Source organism: Protopterus annectens, chromosome 14.part0 (assembly GCF_019279795.1).
Source record: "Protopterus annectens isolate FY-2018-M chromosome 14.part0, PAN1.0, whole genome shotgun sequence".
Taxonomy (NCBI): domain Eukaryota; kingdom Metazoa; phylum Chordata; order Ceratodontiformes; family Protopteridae; genus Protopterus; species Protopterus annectens.
Genome location: NC_056748.1, coordinates 331891776 through 331908664, shown reverse-complemented (window position 1 = coordinate 331908664; position 16889 = coordinate 331891776). Strand labels below are relative to the sequence as shown.

The window sequence follows — 16889 nt, the reverse complement described above, 5'->3', positions numbered from 1 at the left end:
ACCCCTTTAAAAATGTAGGGAAAGAATGCTGAGAAATCCACAAAATAGCTGGCATCTCTCATAATACTTTGTAAGGACTTCTGCAGTAGATGGTCCAAATAATACTTCTCATTCTATGGGAGAATTCAACAATTCGGCTTTAACATCCTCAGGAAGGTTTTAAGAATGCAACCAAGCAAACCTCCTCATAGCAGTTCCAGTGGCATTAGCCCTGGAAGTGGTATCAGCTGAATCGTAATCCCATTTTAAAGAGCGAGTAGCCACTTATGACATAGAAGCAATAAGATTAAACATAGACTTTTTCCTCAGATGAGACAAACAATTCCATAATGTTCCTCATGTTCTCAAACCAGGCAAGAGACTAAGATAAGGGCTTCACAACTGAGAATCCTCAAAATAGGAGACTAAGATAAGGGCTTCACAACTGAGAATTCTCAAAATAAGTGTTGCAGAAGAGTACACTTTACCCCCAACATAACAAAAGTTTTCCCATCCTTGCCAGAAGGGGAGGAACTAGCACTAACCAGATGGTTTATCAGCAGCTGGGTTTACCAAAGACATCACTGTTTGGTCTGATCTGGGGTTAAAATATAAAACCGTACAAGACTGAGGAACTTTAAACACTCCAGCTGCTTTCTTAGGGGTTGCTGGATGGCTATTGGGCAAGTTAGAGGCTGTAATAAATACATACTCAAATTCTAGGACAGGAGGAACTTGCATAGGTTTAATAAATTCCAGTTGAAATAAATCATAACATTTCTTCAGACACAATAGGATGTCATTTTTTCAATGAAACAACTGATTCACTCTTGAAATTGTTTCAGGAAAAGGTAATCCTTTAAAGAGACTAAAAGAAGCCACACCTTCCTCATAATCAGAATCAGAAACCTGAGAAGAAAAAACACAAGATGTCCCTTTACAATCATTTTGTGAATCTCCTCAGAAAATAAAGAATCCCTTTTCCTCTTCCCAGAAACAGCAGGACTGGAATGACCAACAGCCTAAACTAAATCTTTAGCTAAGCCAAATAAATCATTCCTGTCCAAAGTAACTGAGACAGAAGAAAATTTTGTTTCTTTTTGAGAGGAATTTCTGAAAAAGTACATCCATATTTGAAAGGCAAAAGACAGCAAATTTAGCCATGCTACTCCAACAGGTATTCCCCGATCCTTCTCCCAAAACAGACAAGAATGGTTCTCCTTTGCCCACCAAGGGTGCTCCAACAGCCTCAGAAGACACGTTGAACCTCCATGTCCATAATGGCTGTAGGGGACTAAACTAGAAGGAGCAAGGAAACTGATGAAAGGTCTGAGGAACTAGAAATTATCATAGAAGAGTCAACCATTTGCAGCGGAGGCATTTTAGTAGCCTGCTGCAGTGACAACGGCTGTTTGCTATTTTCTTTTTCTGGCTGGAAGAAGAAAGAACTGAAGAACTGATAGGTTCCTCCATCATAACACCATAAAAGATACTGGAGTCCTACAGTAGCCAGCCTAGCAGAAGAAGAAAACAGGTAAGTAGTAAAAAAATTTTTTTTCCACTAAAACACACAGGAAAAAGGACTTTAAACATGTAGCCCAGTCCCCAGACTTTTGCCAATGCAAAAAATAGTTTTAACAACCTTTTTCCACAAAAATGAAAACTAAACCCTCTGAATAAAAGTGAATAAAGTCAAGCAACAGTCTACAAAAACACTTTATCCTAGATTAAAATATAGGTTATAAAGAAAGGTTCAGTCTCTGTTGTAAAATTTTGAAGTGGATTGTTTTTCCCCAGAAGTGAACTTATCTGCTCAGCCATGAAAAGTATTAGCTGATCGTTGATTCTTGAAATTCCACAAGAAGAACTGCCTGCAATAGTAACAGTCAGATTAAGGGTGTAGTTCTGGCCATAAGGAAGTGAAAGAGCTGCTTTATACTCAGTTTTTACCCATGAAATATGCAAACAGCTGCTCCATTTAGTGGGGCACTAAAAAAAAGCTGCACACTGACATCCTATGCTATGCTTGTATAGCCTTGCCTTGATCAGGCATTCCTTCTAATGACATAACTCATAGTTTCCACCCTAAACAACTTAACTAAGTGTTTTACCTCTTGTTTACTTGTCTGGATTACTTTTGGATGACTTGTTGAGCTTGTCTCTTTCAGCTGATCTTGGAGGGCAATTTTTGACTTCGGTGTTTGTGTGTCTGTATGCATGTGACAATTTACAACCCTTTGTAAACTTTCCAAGGTCAGTCAGTCTAGCATTCTGCTTTCCTTACTTTATGAAAAGGAATTAAGATTGAAAACCAATCAGGACCCCTTCTCTGGATCCACAAGACACTATAGCTGAAGCCACCACTTGATTCATATAAAGGTACTGTAACCTTATAAATGCCATCTGGCTACTTAGGAACAGAGAGGTGGTTGCCTGATTCATTGGAGGCTGCAAGAAAGGCATCTACCAGAGCCCTCCAAACAGTAGAAACAGCCCTGGTTCAGGGGTACGGAGGCCCATTAGCTCAAAGTATTTTTCTCTGCATCTGATGCCTCTTTTGCCTCCCATTTGAAGTGCTCTTTTCATTCTACAAAAACTCTCTCTAAATGAAATCTCTCCTATGGGAAAAGCAGAAGGAATAGTATGTCCTGTGTCTCCACCATAGTCTAAGGGTGGAACACATTTGCAAAGAATAATCCTAATCTTCTCCCTTCACTGTTAGTGGTGGTGCCGCTCTTTCTACCTTTTCATGAGGGAGATCTCTCTTCATTTTACCAGAGGAGACACCAGAAAAACAGGGGTCTGCAGCTGGATGCAGGCTTTGTAAAGCCTGCAGAAACTCTTGAGCAAAAAAAGACCCATTGCTCAGGGATAACCTGGTGGTGGGATATGGGAAAGCATCTGCTTGATATCTTGGATCTAGCCTTACACAGGGTACCTAAGCTTGGTGATTTATGTTTCACCTTTTGGGTCTTTTCTGAGGGAACATCTTCCTTGAAGTCTGGACCTTGGGACAGGGGTGCCAGATTTTCACCTCACATCTGGTAATGTCTTCCTTAAAGATAATTAGTACCCTGACTCCCATTCAAAGATAATGAACCACCCTTCAGCAAACATAATACCTAGGATGAGACAGCCGATCCAGAAGCTAAACCCTGGTCATCAACTCATTGGGATGTAACTCATTCCTATCACGAGAGCCTCCAGATGGGTATTATTAAAAATCTCTAGAAAGTCTGGTGTACGGTCTAGTGCTGCAAAGACAACTCACAGAGACCTAAGTCTTCACGCCAGAACTGGACATTGGATACCATAGTCATGTAACATGGACCCTCTCTGTCTTGTCTTTGGATTTCATCCCCCTTCCCCTCATGGTGCATGTCAGAAGCTGAGGATAAGCCCAAAGGTGTCATGCTGAATCTGGTTTAGGCCTTGAGCTTCTACCAAAGTAGATCTGAAAGGAATTTTGTCTACTTTTTATTTATGTTAACATTTTTTTGACCAGGAAAGTCTGACTAGGAAAGAGCCTATTTTCAGTGGAAGTCCAGGGAGAAATGCTCCAGATGCATATCTTTGGAATGTGGGAGGAAACTACAGTATCCTGAGGATACCAACGCGAATGCAGGGAGGACAAGCAGACTCCGCATAGAAGGCACCCCCAACCGAGAATCGAACCAGAGAACCTCTTGCTGTGAGGAGACAACGTTAACCTCTGCACCACCCAACATCACTTTTAACCTCTCTGAGTTGAAGCTCCCTCATGTTATATTTTGGGCCTAAACAGAAACCATGAATGTGAAAATCTTTGTGGGAAATCTGCATACCACAACATTTATCTTACTTAGGCAATGACATACCTTAAGACTTTTCCAAAGCCAGACTAGCTAGACAGAAAATCTACTCTAAAAAGAGGTAAAAAGTACAGTTTTGTACCTACCATAAATGTAGATGTCCGAACTGGATAGCATCTGCAGTCATAACAAGTGGGTTGTCCTGTCGTCAGGCAGCCCTGCAGTCGGCCGGATTCCAAAGTCCGGGTCCGGCTTTCGGCTGATGTCGCACTCCACCCGACGTCATCTCTGTTGGTCTTCGGGTATAAAAGCATCAGCCGACGCCATTTTCCTCAGTGTTTCTTGCCCCAGATGCCAGTAGCCCTCTTGCAGGCTAAAATTTGGATAGATGCCAATGTTTCCAAATAGATAGAGGTAAACACAACAATAAGCATATATGTACATATATACAAACAAATACACCATAAAAGACTCCCCCCCAACAGCTAGCTATTAGGAGGGTAAACACCCTAGGAGTACCACAGAGGGGAAGGAGGGAGGGTAATCCTGACTGCAGATGCTATCCAGTTCGGACATCTACATTTATGGTAGGTACAAAACTGTACTATGTCCTTCATGGATGCATCTGCAGTCATAACAAGTGGGTAGAATACCATAGCCAACTAGCGGAGGAGGATAAAAGTAGATTATGGTGTGTTTAGGATCCCTTGCAGTACAGCAGTGCCAAACCCTGCTCGGGATCTGGAATATAGAGGCAAATTATAATGCTTGGCAAATGTATGCACGGAGGTCCAAGTAGCCGCCTCAATAATGTCTTTGGTTGCCACTCCTCGTAAGAAGGCTGTGGTAGTGGCTGTTGCCCTTGTAGAATGAGGTCTTATGTTCTGTGGAATTGGTTTTCCATGGAAGGAGTAACAGTATCGTATGCAATTTCCTATCCATTTGGAGATTGTCTGTTTGGAAATAGCTTTTCCTTCCCTTCCTGTTGCATAGGCTACAAAAAGTTGGTCAGTCTTTCTGCTATTTTGGGTTCTGTCCAAGTAGTAGCGTAGCTGTCTATGTACATCCAAGGTATGCAGTATTCTTTCCCGTCTGTTTTGTGGGTTGGGAAAGAAGGTAGGTAGGTGGATTGCCTGGTTTAAAGACACTCTGGATACCACCTTGGGCATAAATGTAGGATTAGTCCTCATGGACACTCTATCTTGGTGGAAGATTAGGAAGGGTTGCACTGCCATTAAGGCCTGTAGTTCTGAAACCCTCCTTGCTGAAGTAATTGCCAGTAGGAAAGCAGTTTTCCATGACAGGTGTTGTAGGTCTGCTGTTGCTGCTGGTTCAAAGGGTGATAGTGTCAACTTTTCTAGCACAAAGTTTAAATCCCAAGCTGGTAATGGTGGTTTCCTTGGAGGTTTTACATTCTTGATTCCTCTGAGGAACTGCCTGAGCAAAGGGTGCGAAAAACAGGTGGATCAAAGCTGTATTCTGCTGAAATAGCTGATGCATGTATCTTGATGGAGGAGTAGGACAGGCCTGAATGAAGAAGTTCGCCAGATACTCCAGAATGTTAGGCATATCTATGTTTGACACATCTTTTCCTCTTTCCGCACTCCAAATGACAAACCTTTTCCATTTTCCAGCATAGTTCCTTCTTGTTGAAGGTCTGCGTGCTTCAAGAATAATGTCTTTAACTCTTTGGGAAAGTTCTGGATTAGCTGCTGCTATGTGATGTTCCATGCAGTCAGTTGCAGCGTTTTAGGTTTGGATGTATGATGCTGTAGTTGTTCTGAGTTAACATCAAAGGCATCAGGGTATTGGCCACATATTGTTCGAGACATGCTCTTCAGTAGTGGGTACCAGTGTTGTCTTGGCCAGTTTGGAGCTATCAGGATTATCCTTGGACGTTCTTCCTTGATTTTTAGTAGTACCTTGTGTATCAAAGGAAGAGGTGGGAATGCATATGCTGTTAGGCCTTTCCAGTTGAAGGAGAGTGAGTCCACTTTCCATGCTAGTGGGTGGAATGTCCTTGTGCAGAATTTTTGAGCTGGTGATTGAGAGGTGATGCGAATAGGTCTATCTGTGGCATTCCCCATTTCTTTGAGATGGTCTTGAAGATGTCCGGGTGCAGCTTCCATTCGTGGGCATCCGGAGTGGTTCTGCTTAATATGTCTGCTAGAGTATTGTCTTTCCCCGGTACAAATATTGCCTGTAACTGAATGTTGTAGCTGAGTGCCAGGGTCCACAGCTCCAAGGTCATTCTGCATAGGGGTATGAATGAGTGCCTCCCTGTTTGTTGATGTACCACATGACTGTGGTGTTGTCTGTCCTTATCATCAACTGGCCCTCTTTGAGAAATGGTTTGAACTTTTGGATTGCCAGTTTTACTGCCAGCATTTCTTTTAGATTGATGTGCAGGTGAAGTTGATCCTGTGTCCACAATCCTTGCACGCATTTGTCCAGCATGTGGGCCCCCATCCTAGGTCTGAAGCGTCTGTTGTGATGGTCTGGCTTGGTTGACATCTGCGAAAGGGTAGGCCTGGGTTTGACTGGCATGCCTGAGCCCACCATAGGAACTCCTGTTTTAAGCATGGAATTAGTGGGATTTCTGTTTCTAGACTGTGTCTGTGTTGGGACCATAAATTCTTTAGGTACCACTGTAGTTTCCTCATATGTAGTCTGGCAAATGGGACCAAGATTATGCATGATGCCATGAAGCCCAAGGCCTGCAGAACTTTTCTTGCTGTTAACTTGTTCAGTTTTGTTAGTGCCAAGAAGTAAAGAGGAAGTTCTTTTGTTTTTCTGTAGTCAGGAATGCCATTTGTTGTACTGTGTCCAATTCCGCCCAAGAATGTCCTTGTTTGGGATGGTATCAGCCTTGACTTTTGTAAATTGACTGTGTATCCCAGTCCTTGTAGCAAGTAAATGACCCTTTGTAAATCTGTTGTCAGCTTGCTTTTGTTGTCCCCTTGTAGCAGGCAGTCGTCCAGGTATGGGTAAATTTGAATTCCCTGTAGTCTGCAATGGGCGATTACTGATGCCAGGCATTTTGTGAATACTCTGGGCAGTAGATAAGCCAAAGGGCAATGCTGAGAATTGATAGTGCTCTGATCCTGCAAGAAATCTGAGGTATCTTCTGCAGATTGGTCGAATGGGGACGTGCAGGTATGCCTCCTTGAGATCTAGAGTTACCAGCCAAGACTCCTTGCCCAGCATGGGAAGAAGTTGCTGTAGGGTCAGCATTTTGAATTTTGGGACAATGATGTATGTATTTAAGGTGGACAGGTCGAGAATTGGTCTCCAACTTTTTTCCTTTCTTGGAACTAGGAATAGTCTGGAATAGAACCCCTTTCCTTGTGCTGCTGTTGGCACTCTTTCCACAGCTCTCATGTTTGCTAACTCCATTATCTGGCATAGAGCCTCTGTTTTTTGATTTGGAGGTAGATTTGGCATTCCTCTTTTGACTGGTAAAGTGTGAAAGTGAAACCGGTAACCTTGATCTATGGTTTGTAAAATCCACTTGTCTTTTGTTATGTAGTGCCAGTTCTTTGAAAATAAGGTTAACTTTCCGCCTAGAGGAGCTGCTATTTGTTCCCTGGTAGGCGGATTTAGGATTAAGTCACTGTGGTTGTGCTGATGTAGTGGCAGTGGCTGTGTCTGTGCCTCTGTTGTTACCTTGCCACTGTCGTCCTCTGTAGGCACCTCCTCTGGATTGGTTTCTGCCTCTGGAACGCCTATTCCTGCCCCTTTGAAATTTTGTGGAGTCAGGAAAGGACCAATTTTGGCAGGCCAGTTCCTGCTAAACCTTGGGGTTGAACCTGCAAGAAATCTTTAACAGTTTGAACAGATTTTGCCTTTTCTTCCATTTTCTTCATAACCTGCTGGGCAGGTGTACCAAACAAACTTGTCTTGTCCATAGGAGCATCTAGCAACTTAGCTTTAACATGATCCGGTAAAGCTTGTTCCTTTAGCCATGCATGCCTTCTTATCACTGTGCCTGTCATGGCTGATCTAAATGAAGCCTCCAGTGCATCATAGCCACATTTTAAGGAATGGTTGCTAACCTGTTGTATGTTATTTACCATCTCTAATACATATTTCTTATCAAGAGATTCATCAGTGGTTAGTTTTTAGTTAACTGATCAAGCATAAACTCTTGGTATTGTATCATGTGAAACTGACAGTTTAAAGCTCTAGCTGAGAGAGTAGCTGAAGTGTAGACCTTTTACCCCATCTGTCTAATGACCTTGCTTCCCTTTCAGAAGGAATAGGGTTTTAGCTGTGGTCGCTGCTACTGCCTTGGGACCCTGGGATATAGTTTCTGGGTCTGCAAGTGGGGCCTTGTAAAGGTGGTGATGAGTATCTGGCACCCTGTAAAATCTGTCTGGTTTGGCAGGGGCTGGGGGTAAAGAATCTGGAGCGGAGCAAACATCATTGAAAGCATCATCCACCACAGAGAGAACAGGAGGTATAGCTAAGGGCCTGTGCTGTGGGAGGTGCAGAAAGGTCCTAAGTCTTTTCTGGAGTCTGAAAAATCCTGTTGCTGCCATTGGAACTGTTCTCGCATGGCATGCAAGGTTTCCCCAAAGGAGAATTCTTCTGGTGGGGAAGCAGCTGGAATGGATTCTTCAGCATCAGAATCTTCAAAATTGGAGAAGGGAGCCTCTGGCTGGTCAGTTATGTCTGATTCATCAGCAGAATCATCAGAAGACACTGGCTCACGGGGCTCTGCCCTAGGTCTCTTCTCTGGGGCTGAGAGGCCCTGTCTGGGTGAGATTGAGATCCTCTAATTAAAGAAATTAAATCTTCTGCCAAAGAAAGCATTTGAGAACTAGAAGAGGGCCTGGATGTGGGGGTTTAACAGGCACTGTTTTAGTAGTCTTGGCTGCTTTAGCCCTGGCGAAGGCCTTAATGGACATGGCTGCTGGAGGCCTAGCAGCACCACGTGCTGGGGTAGAGACATCCAAGGGGATGGTGTCTGATAAGTCAACCACCGTAGTGGGTAAAATTTCTGAGGTCGATTCAAGAGTTGTAGCAGGGGCCTCAGTTGTAAGAATAGGTTCAGCTGTACTTGATCAGTTTTCTCGGTTTCGGCCGAAACCGAGACACTCGCGGTTTGTTTTACCGTGGTTTCGGCCGAAACCGCGGACCGCGAGTGTCGGTCTTTATCTTTGTGTTTTTTGGTAGATTGGGTAGTCGGAGGATCCGACGGCATAATGTACGCAAAATCAGAACCGAAAAACTGTTCTGCAAACTCCGACCGACGCCTAAGCGTTCGTCGGTTGAAAGAGGCACAGGCCGAACAGGCTGCTATGTCGTGGGCTGGGCCTAAACAAGGCAGACAGTAAGAGTGGAAATCTTTATGAGGTATTTGTTTCCCACAGGTTAAACAATTGTTAACTTTTTCTGACATCGGCTGAGGCAAGAAAGAGTCCCCAACGGGGTACTTAGCTTTAGAAGTCTTCAAGTAGTATTCGTAGAAGTAATCTCTGGATCCGACCGACCGGCACTTGCGAACAGCTTCTGCTTCGGGCGCCACGCGGCAAGAAAGACTGAGGAAAATGGCGTCGGCTGATGCTTTTATACCCGAAGACCAACAGAGATGACGTCGGGTGGAGTGCGACATCAGCCGAAGCCGGACCCGGACTTTGGAATCCGGCCGACTGCAGGGCTGCCTGACGACAGGACAACCCACTTGTTATGACTGCAGATGCATCCATGAAGGACATCAGTAAAATATAATATGAAGAGATGAATATTTCGATAACAGTTTTTTATCCAACCTGAATGCCAGAGCAGACAGAACCAAATTACAAAATCCACCCGTGTGATATATGTGCTGTGAACTGTGGCAAGAAAGATCTTTCATACTGTGAGCTGACTGGTTTTATACTACACATGTAGATGTCCCAGAAGTGGGCATCTCTCACGCATGTAGAAGAAAGAGTGCTGAAATTTAAAAGTTGCGTCAGGTATCACATCTTTTGCAGCTCAATTCACTGTAGTCAAGAATATTACAATAGTGATCTAAGTGAAACATTACAAGTTGCATATACTAAATATCATTATATTCATACTGCAGTATGAAAGAAAAAAAAATCACAGACTTTTAATTCTGTTGTATTTACAGAAGGTCTTGTACACATCCATCTGACTTATCAGTGTACATATTACTGGAATTGTCGTATTTAAATAACAGCACTACTGTATTTGCACTACACTTCAACTTTGTTTTGAGCTGTCTAGAAAGTTAGTTGACAAAGGGCAATTCTTACAGTTAACATGGAAGAAGAAAGTTTCCTATCTTTGGCCTAGTACGGAAAAGGTGTGGGATGTACACAATCATTAGCAGCATGGTTAACTCAAATTATTACTGGATACACTCACCCTTACTACTCAAGTGATAAACTTAATTTCTAGCAGGCAAACTACAGTGATCAAATCAAGCAGTTTTGTACATCACAGAATCAAATGAGAAGTAATTCTCAGGTTATAGGAAGCCAACCTGCGTTTGTAAGGACAAGTATGAATCTGTTCCTTGTGCATACCAGTCATCTATTTGCAGATTTTTTTTCTGAGTTGTCTGCAGTCTCAGACAATTATGAGTGGGAGATGCATATATGCCACATAGTACATAACCTTAGAGGTGAAATTAAAATTGCTTTTCCAAGTGTCACCTTTGCCTCACCAAGACTCATATTACAGTTTCAAGAGTTAAATCTCCTCACCTCATTGGTTGTTAGAGTAAGAATTCGATCCAGATCTTCTACTAACTGCTTGAATGTTGGCCTCTGAGAAGGGACAGCATGCCAGCAATCTCTCATCATCATATACCTTGGTTTAAAACATAGAAAGATAGTAAGAATGCATAATTATGAACAATAAATGCAACAAAAAGGTGTTAAAAAAGAATTATTTTAAGAAACAGTTTAGTTTACAAGTTTCTTGCACCAGTGAGACTGGAAAACAAGTTAACATTGCTTACTCCTTACTCAATTCACTTCCATGATGTAGGTGTGCTTACAAAAGAAATCCTCAGGGTATAATCAAAAGGGCTAAAGTTTCCTGATGACATTTTTCGACATCTGAAAGGGCCATCAGCTTATTTGGATCTCAGAATGTCTTTAACAAATCAAAACTTGTTTCTTAAACTAAATTCCACAAAGGCTAAAGAACAGGATTTACATTTAGAGGAGATATGCCACAGGCATTGTACTATTTTCTCCTATCATTTGGATCTCTTTGCATTGTTATGTATAAAGTACTTTCCTAGGAACAGTCTACGTAGCACTGCAGGGGAGTGGGGGGTGGGAGCAATGTGCATTACCTTAAAATTTTACTAAGTGTGCATTTCTAATCCTCCATAAAATAAAAAAAAATAAAATAAAAAAACATACATAGCTCCATATAAGTCACATAAAAAAGTCATAATTCAGCTTCAGCAAAACAATTGGGAAGAATATTGTTTATTAATTACAGCTGTGAATACACTGTGTTCTTTCCACAGCACAATGATTCATGCTGTTGTGTTGCTCCTGCCACATACAAAGTCAAGCAGCCCCAACATTAGGAAAACATACAACAAAATAATCAAATTCACCCAGATCTTTTCCCTACATATCCCCCTTGTATGAATGAATCTTATCCTACCATATGCATGCATGTTGTATGTGTTCTTCCAAGAAAAAACTTGCATGTTACTATTTAAGTGACTAATTTAATGTTTTTACAGTAAATGCAAAGAATAAATGTCAATTACAGTTGGACTGGACAGATTAAAGAATCGGCCAACTCTCCTATCTTAGGTGTGGGTGGGGTGGGTTTCCATTACAGGATCATCTTCTGGTAGAGACCAGCTGACTAGCAACAGGAGTACATAGGTCATCTGTACTTGTGTGTAGACAGTAACCTGTAACACGGACTACAGTGAGTAAACTAGCAGGGATCACATATGCATACAGCAGGTTTAACATACAGGAAACAATTGGGGAAGCAGGAGCATAAAGAAAAACTCATCAGCTGTGAATTTGGACACCCAGTTATTGAATATTACACCCCTCTACACCAACCATATATTTATTCTCTTTAATAAAGAGAGATATTCCAAATGGTCACATTGAGAAGGATGGGGAGAACAAATAGGTAAACAGAGCACCTTCAGGGCTAGAGGGAACAAAAATAATTATGTTTAAATTATAATGATTTATTACAATTAATATTTCTCCATGTATATTGCTGAACATTTAAGAGTGAATCTTTCCACAAACGGAACTTCACATGGGACAACATATTTTTCTGCTTTGCAATTTTTCAGCACTGTGAATCTATAATGGGATCTGTTTCATACATGGACCTCAGAGTTACTTAACTGTTGTAAAGAAATGCCTTTTATGTTACTACACACGGTCATTTTGTTGTAGGCTTGCGTAGTAAGTGTGCCCCACATTCTAAACTTTTCACAGAGTATGGAATTAATACAGGGGTGCCTGGCCAGTCATGGAGTCTACAAAATATAAATAGCCTACAATAATGAGCATATGTAATGAAGGTGAATGCATACGTGCCAACATAAAAACTTACATACGAAAAGCAAAGAAAGACAAAAGTAAATACAAAGATGCACTGATAACGGTTTACAGTGAAAGAACAATAAAAACAGATGACAGATTATAAAGCAAAAGTATGCTTAAGATGCTATTTAAACAGCAAATGCAAGATTTCAGTCACATGACAGAGAATTGAACCCTGCAGTCATCCATATATATGGATGAGCAAGTCTGCACACCACTACAGCATGACTTCCATAAGTGAAAGGAAAAGTACAGTTTTGTACCTACCATAAATGTAGATGTCCGAGAGGTATGCATCTGCAGTCCTAACATATGGGTTGTCCTGCCTCAGGCAGCCCTTCGGTCGGCCGGATTCCAAAGCCTGGGTCTGGCCTCAGCTGATGTCGCACTTCACCCGACGTCATAGCTGCTGTGAATTGGGTATAAAGGCATCAGCCGACGCCATTTTCCTCAGTGTTTCTTGCCCCAGATGCCAGGTGCCCTCTAGGAAGGCTAAATTTGGATAAATGCAAATGGTTCCAAACAGTAGAGAGCAAACAATATAAGCATGTATATACATATATACAAACAAATGCACCATAATAGATTCCCCCAGCAAGCTACAAGATGGGCAAATACCCTAGGAGTACCACAGAGGGGAAGGAGGGTGGGTAATCCTGACTGCAGATGCATACCTCCCGGACATCTACATTTATGGTAGGTACAAAACTGTACTATGTCCTTCAAGGATGCATCTGCAGTCCTAACATATGGGTAGAATACCATAGCCAAACTGGGGGTGGAGGCACTAAGATGATTATGGTGTAGTTAAGATCCCTTGCAAAACAGCAGTTGCAAAACCTGCTCGGGATCTGGAGTATAAAGGTAGATTATAATGCTTGGCAAATGTATGCACGGAGCTCCAAGTAGCAGCTTCTAAAATGTCTTTGGTAGCCACTCCTCGTAGGAAAGCTGTAGTAGTGGCTGTAGCCCTTGTGGAGTGAGGTCTGATGTTTTCTGGAGTTGTCTTTCCATGAAAAGAGTAACAAAATCTAATGCAATTTCCTATCCATTTTGAGATTGTCTGTTTTGAAATTGCTTTTCCTTCCATTCCTGATGCATACGCTACCAGAAGCTGGTCAGTCTTTCTGTTGGTCTTGGTTCTGTCCAGATAATAGCGCAATTGCCTGTGTACATCCAATGTATGTAGTAGTCTTTCCCCCCTGTTCTGTGGGTTGGGGAAAAATGTTGGCAGGTGGATTGCTTGGTTCAATGATACCCTGGAGACCACTTTATAGGTTCATAGGTTCATACTAGGCTATCTGCCCTAGGGCATTTATAAGCCTAGCCAGAGTGTGTGTGGCTTTCACCACCCCTTAGGATGAGAATACTATACCCATTAATTTGCTGTGCCTCTGTCCAGCAGTGATACAGAGATGATTCCCGGGGTAAACCTACGATCTCCCATCCACTCGTCAAGATTTCTCTTGAACAGAGTCAGTGAGGGGCTCTGCCTCACATGGACTGGGATTCTGTTCCATAGTGTAGGGAGTCTCTGGGTGATGAATCTGTCCCTCCAGCACGTCCTATTTATATCCGTGTTGAGGTTTAAGTCTCTTGCTCGTGGCTCTGGTGGATTTGGATTTTTGAGGTGGAGCATGTCCATTAATTCCGGTTGGACATGGCCTTGTATGTCAGGCACAGATCACCTCTGAGCAGACGGTATGCGACTGAATAGAGCTGGAGTTTCTTCAGTCGGGCATCGTATGACATATGTTTGAGCCCCTTTATCCTTTTGGTGAGGAACTTTTGGGGTCTTTCCAACTGCTGCAGGTGTCGGGTAAGGTACATTCAATGGGCGTTGTACTCAATCATTGGTCTGATAAGTGAAGAGTACAGGGTACAATGACCTCTCCTGATCTGGATGTGAATCCCTTCATGATCAGGTGGGCAATGTAGAAGGTCTTCCTAACCACTTTGGCAATGTGAGTGTCAAAAGAGAGGTTACTGTCAACTTGGGTCCCCAGGTCCCTGATAACTTCTTCCGTGTTTAATGGATTACCACCTATGTGGTAATTAGGGGTTACCTTGTTTTTCCCAAAGGGTATGACTATACATTTTTGGCATTTAGCTTAAGGCCATGGCTCTGGCACCAGTTATCCATTTCTATGAGACCTTTCTGGAGGATGTCTGTGTCTGATGGAGTGTCAATTATGGTGCCCAGTTTGCAGTCATCTGCAAATTTTGTCAACCACAATCCCCCTATGTTTGCCTGCACTTCAGAAAAATAAATGCCGAACAAGAGGGGGCCCAGGACTGAGCCCTGTGGGACACCGCTCGTGACCAGCTTAGAGTCTGACATGGCACCAGCAACTCTAACCCTGTGTGTTCTGTCCTTGAGCCAGTTTGCAACCCATCTTGTGACATATAGGTTTACAAAAAGTAGGATTAGTTCTCAAGGACACTCTATCCTGATGGAAGTTAAGGAAGGGCTGTACTGCCATTAATGCCTGTAATTCAGAAACTCTTCTAGCTGAAGTGATTGCAAGCAGGAAAGCAGTTTTCCAAGATAAGAACTGTAATTCTGCTGTTGCTGCTGGTTCGAAAGGGGGAAGTGTTAACTTTTCCAGCACAAAGTTAAGGTCCCATGTAGGCAAAGGTGGCTTCCTTGCAGGCTTTACATTTTTAATTCCTCTCAGAAACTGCCTGAGTAGAGGATGAGAGAAGACTGGAGGATCCGTGTTGTATTCTGCTGAAATTGCTGATGCATGAATCTTAATGGAGGAGTAAGACAGGCCATTGTGGAAAAGTTCTGCTAAGTATTCCAGGATGTTAGCTATGTTTGCTAACGATATATTTTCCCCTTTTGTTGCACTCCAAATGAGGTATCTTTTCCATTTGGCTGAATAAGTCTTCCTTGTGGAGGGTCTGCGAGCCTCCAGGATAATGTCTTTAACCCTCTGAGATAAGTCTGGGTTATTTTGCTTTATGTAATATTCCAAGCAGCTAGCTGCAGTGTTTTCAAGTTTGGATGAAGGATCTTGTAGTTGTTCTGTGTTAGTAGTAAAGGAACTAGAGGTAGAGGCCATGCGTGTGTCCGAGACATACTCCTCAGTAGCGGGTACCAATGCTGCCTCGGCCAGTCTGAAGCTATCAGGATGATCCTTGGGTGATCTTCTTTGATCTTCAGTAGCACTTTGTGCATCAAAGGAAGAGGTGGGAATGCATATGCTGTCAGATTTTCCCAACTGAAGGATAGGGAGTCCACCTTCCAAGCCAGTGGATGGTATGTCCTTGTGCAGAATTTCCTCAATTGGTGGTTGTGTGGGGATGCGAACAGGTCTATTTCTGGTAGTCCCCATTTCTTTGTAATGGTTTTGAAGATGTCTGGATGCAGCATCCATTCGTGGGCATCCGTGGTAGTTCTGCTTAAGGTGTCTGCTAGTGAATTTTCTTTTCCTGGCACAAATTTGGCCTGGAGTTGAATGTTGTGGTTCAGGGCCACATTCCACAGGTCCATTGCCATCCGGCATAGAGGATATGAGTGTGTGCCTCCCTGTTTGTTGATATACCACATGACTGTGGTGTTGTCCGTCCTTATCAGCAAATGACCTTGTTGAAGAAAAGGTCTGAATGTCAGAAGTGCCTGTTTCACTGCCAGCATCTCTTTTTGATTTATATGTAGGTTCAGCTGGTCTTGTGTCCATAGGCCTTGTATACACTTGTCCACCATGTGTCCCCCCCAGCCTAGGTCTGAGGCGTCCATGGTGATAGTCTGGCTTGGGTGAGGTTTGTGGAAGGGCAGACCTCTGTTCAACTGACAGGCCTGAGCCCACCACAGGAATTCTTGTTTCAGGCATGGAATTATTGGAATCTGGGCTTCTAGACAGTGCTTGTGTTGAGACCATACATTCCTTAGGTACCATTGCAACTTCCTCATATGTAGCCTGGCATGTGGAATCAATATTATGCAGGATGCCATGTATCCCAGGGCTTGCAGGACTTTCCTTGCTGTAAGCTGGTTCTGCGTTGTTAATGCCATGAAAGAGTGTGGTAGTTGCTTTTGCTTTTCTGCTGTGAGAAATGCCATTTGATTTGATGTGTCCAGTTCTGCACCCAAGAATGTTATCCTTTGGGATGGTACCAGCCTTGACTTTTTCATGTTGACTGTGTATCCCAGGGCTTGCAGTAGTTGTATAACCTTTTCCAAATCTTTTGTTAATTTGGTCTTGTTGTCCGCTTGTATCAGGCAGTCGTCCAGGTATGGATAAATTTGAATTCCCTGAAGCCTGCAATGAGCAATTACTGATGCCAGGCATTTCGTGAATACTCTGGGCACAGTAGATAAGCCAAAGGGCAATGCTGAGAATTGATAATGCTCTGATCCTGCAAGAAATCTGAGGTATCTTCTGCAATCTGGTCATATAGGGACGTGCAGGTATGCCTCCTTGAGATCTAGAGTCACCAGCCAAGACTCCTTGCCCAGCATGGGAAGAAGTTGCTGTAGGGTCAGCATTTTGAATTTTGGAACAATGAGATATGTGTTCAGAGCGGATAGGTCGAGAATAGGTCTCCATTG

General features: G+C 42.8%; 1 protein-coding gene across 9 annotated transcripts in view; it reads right to left on the bottom strand.

Moving 5' to 3' along the window:
- FGFR2 (fibroblast growth factor receptor 2) overlaps positions 1–16889 on the bottom strand; it is a 490361-nt gene that overhangs the window by 8539 nt on the left and 464933 nt on the right. For all 9 annotated transcript variants that reach the window (XM_044056062.1, XM_044056068.1, XM_044056067.1 and 6 more), the window contains one exon: positions 10490–10595. In XM_044056062.1, coding sequence (XP_043911997.1) covers positions 10490–10595 — 106 coding nt within the window. The remainder of the gene's footprint in view (positions 1–10489; positions 10596–16889) is intronic.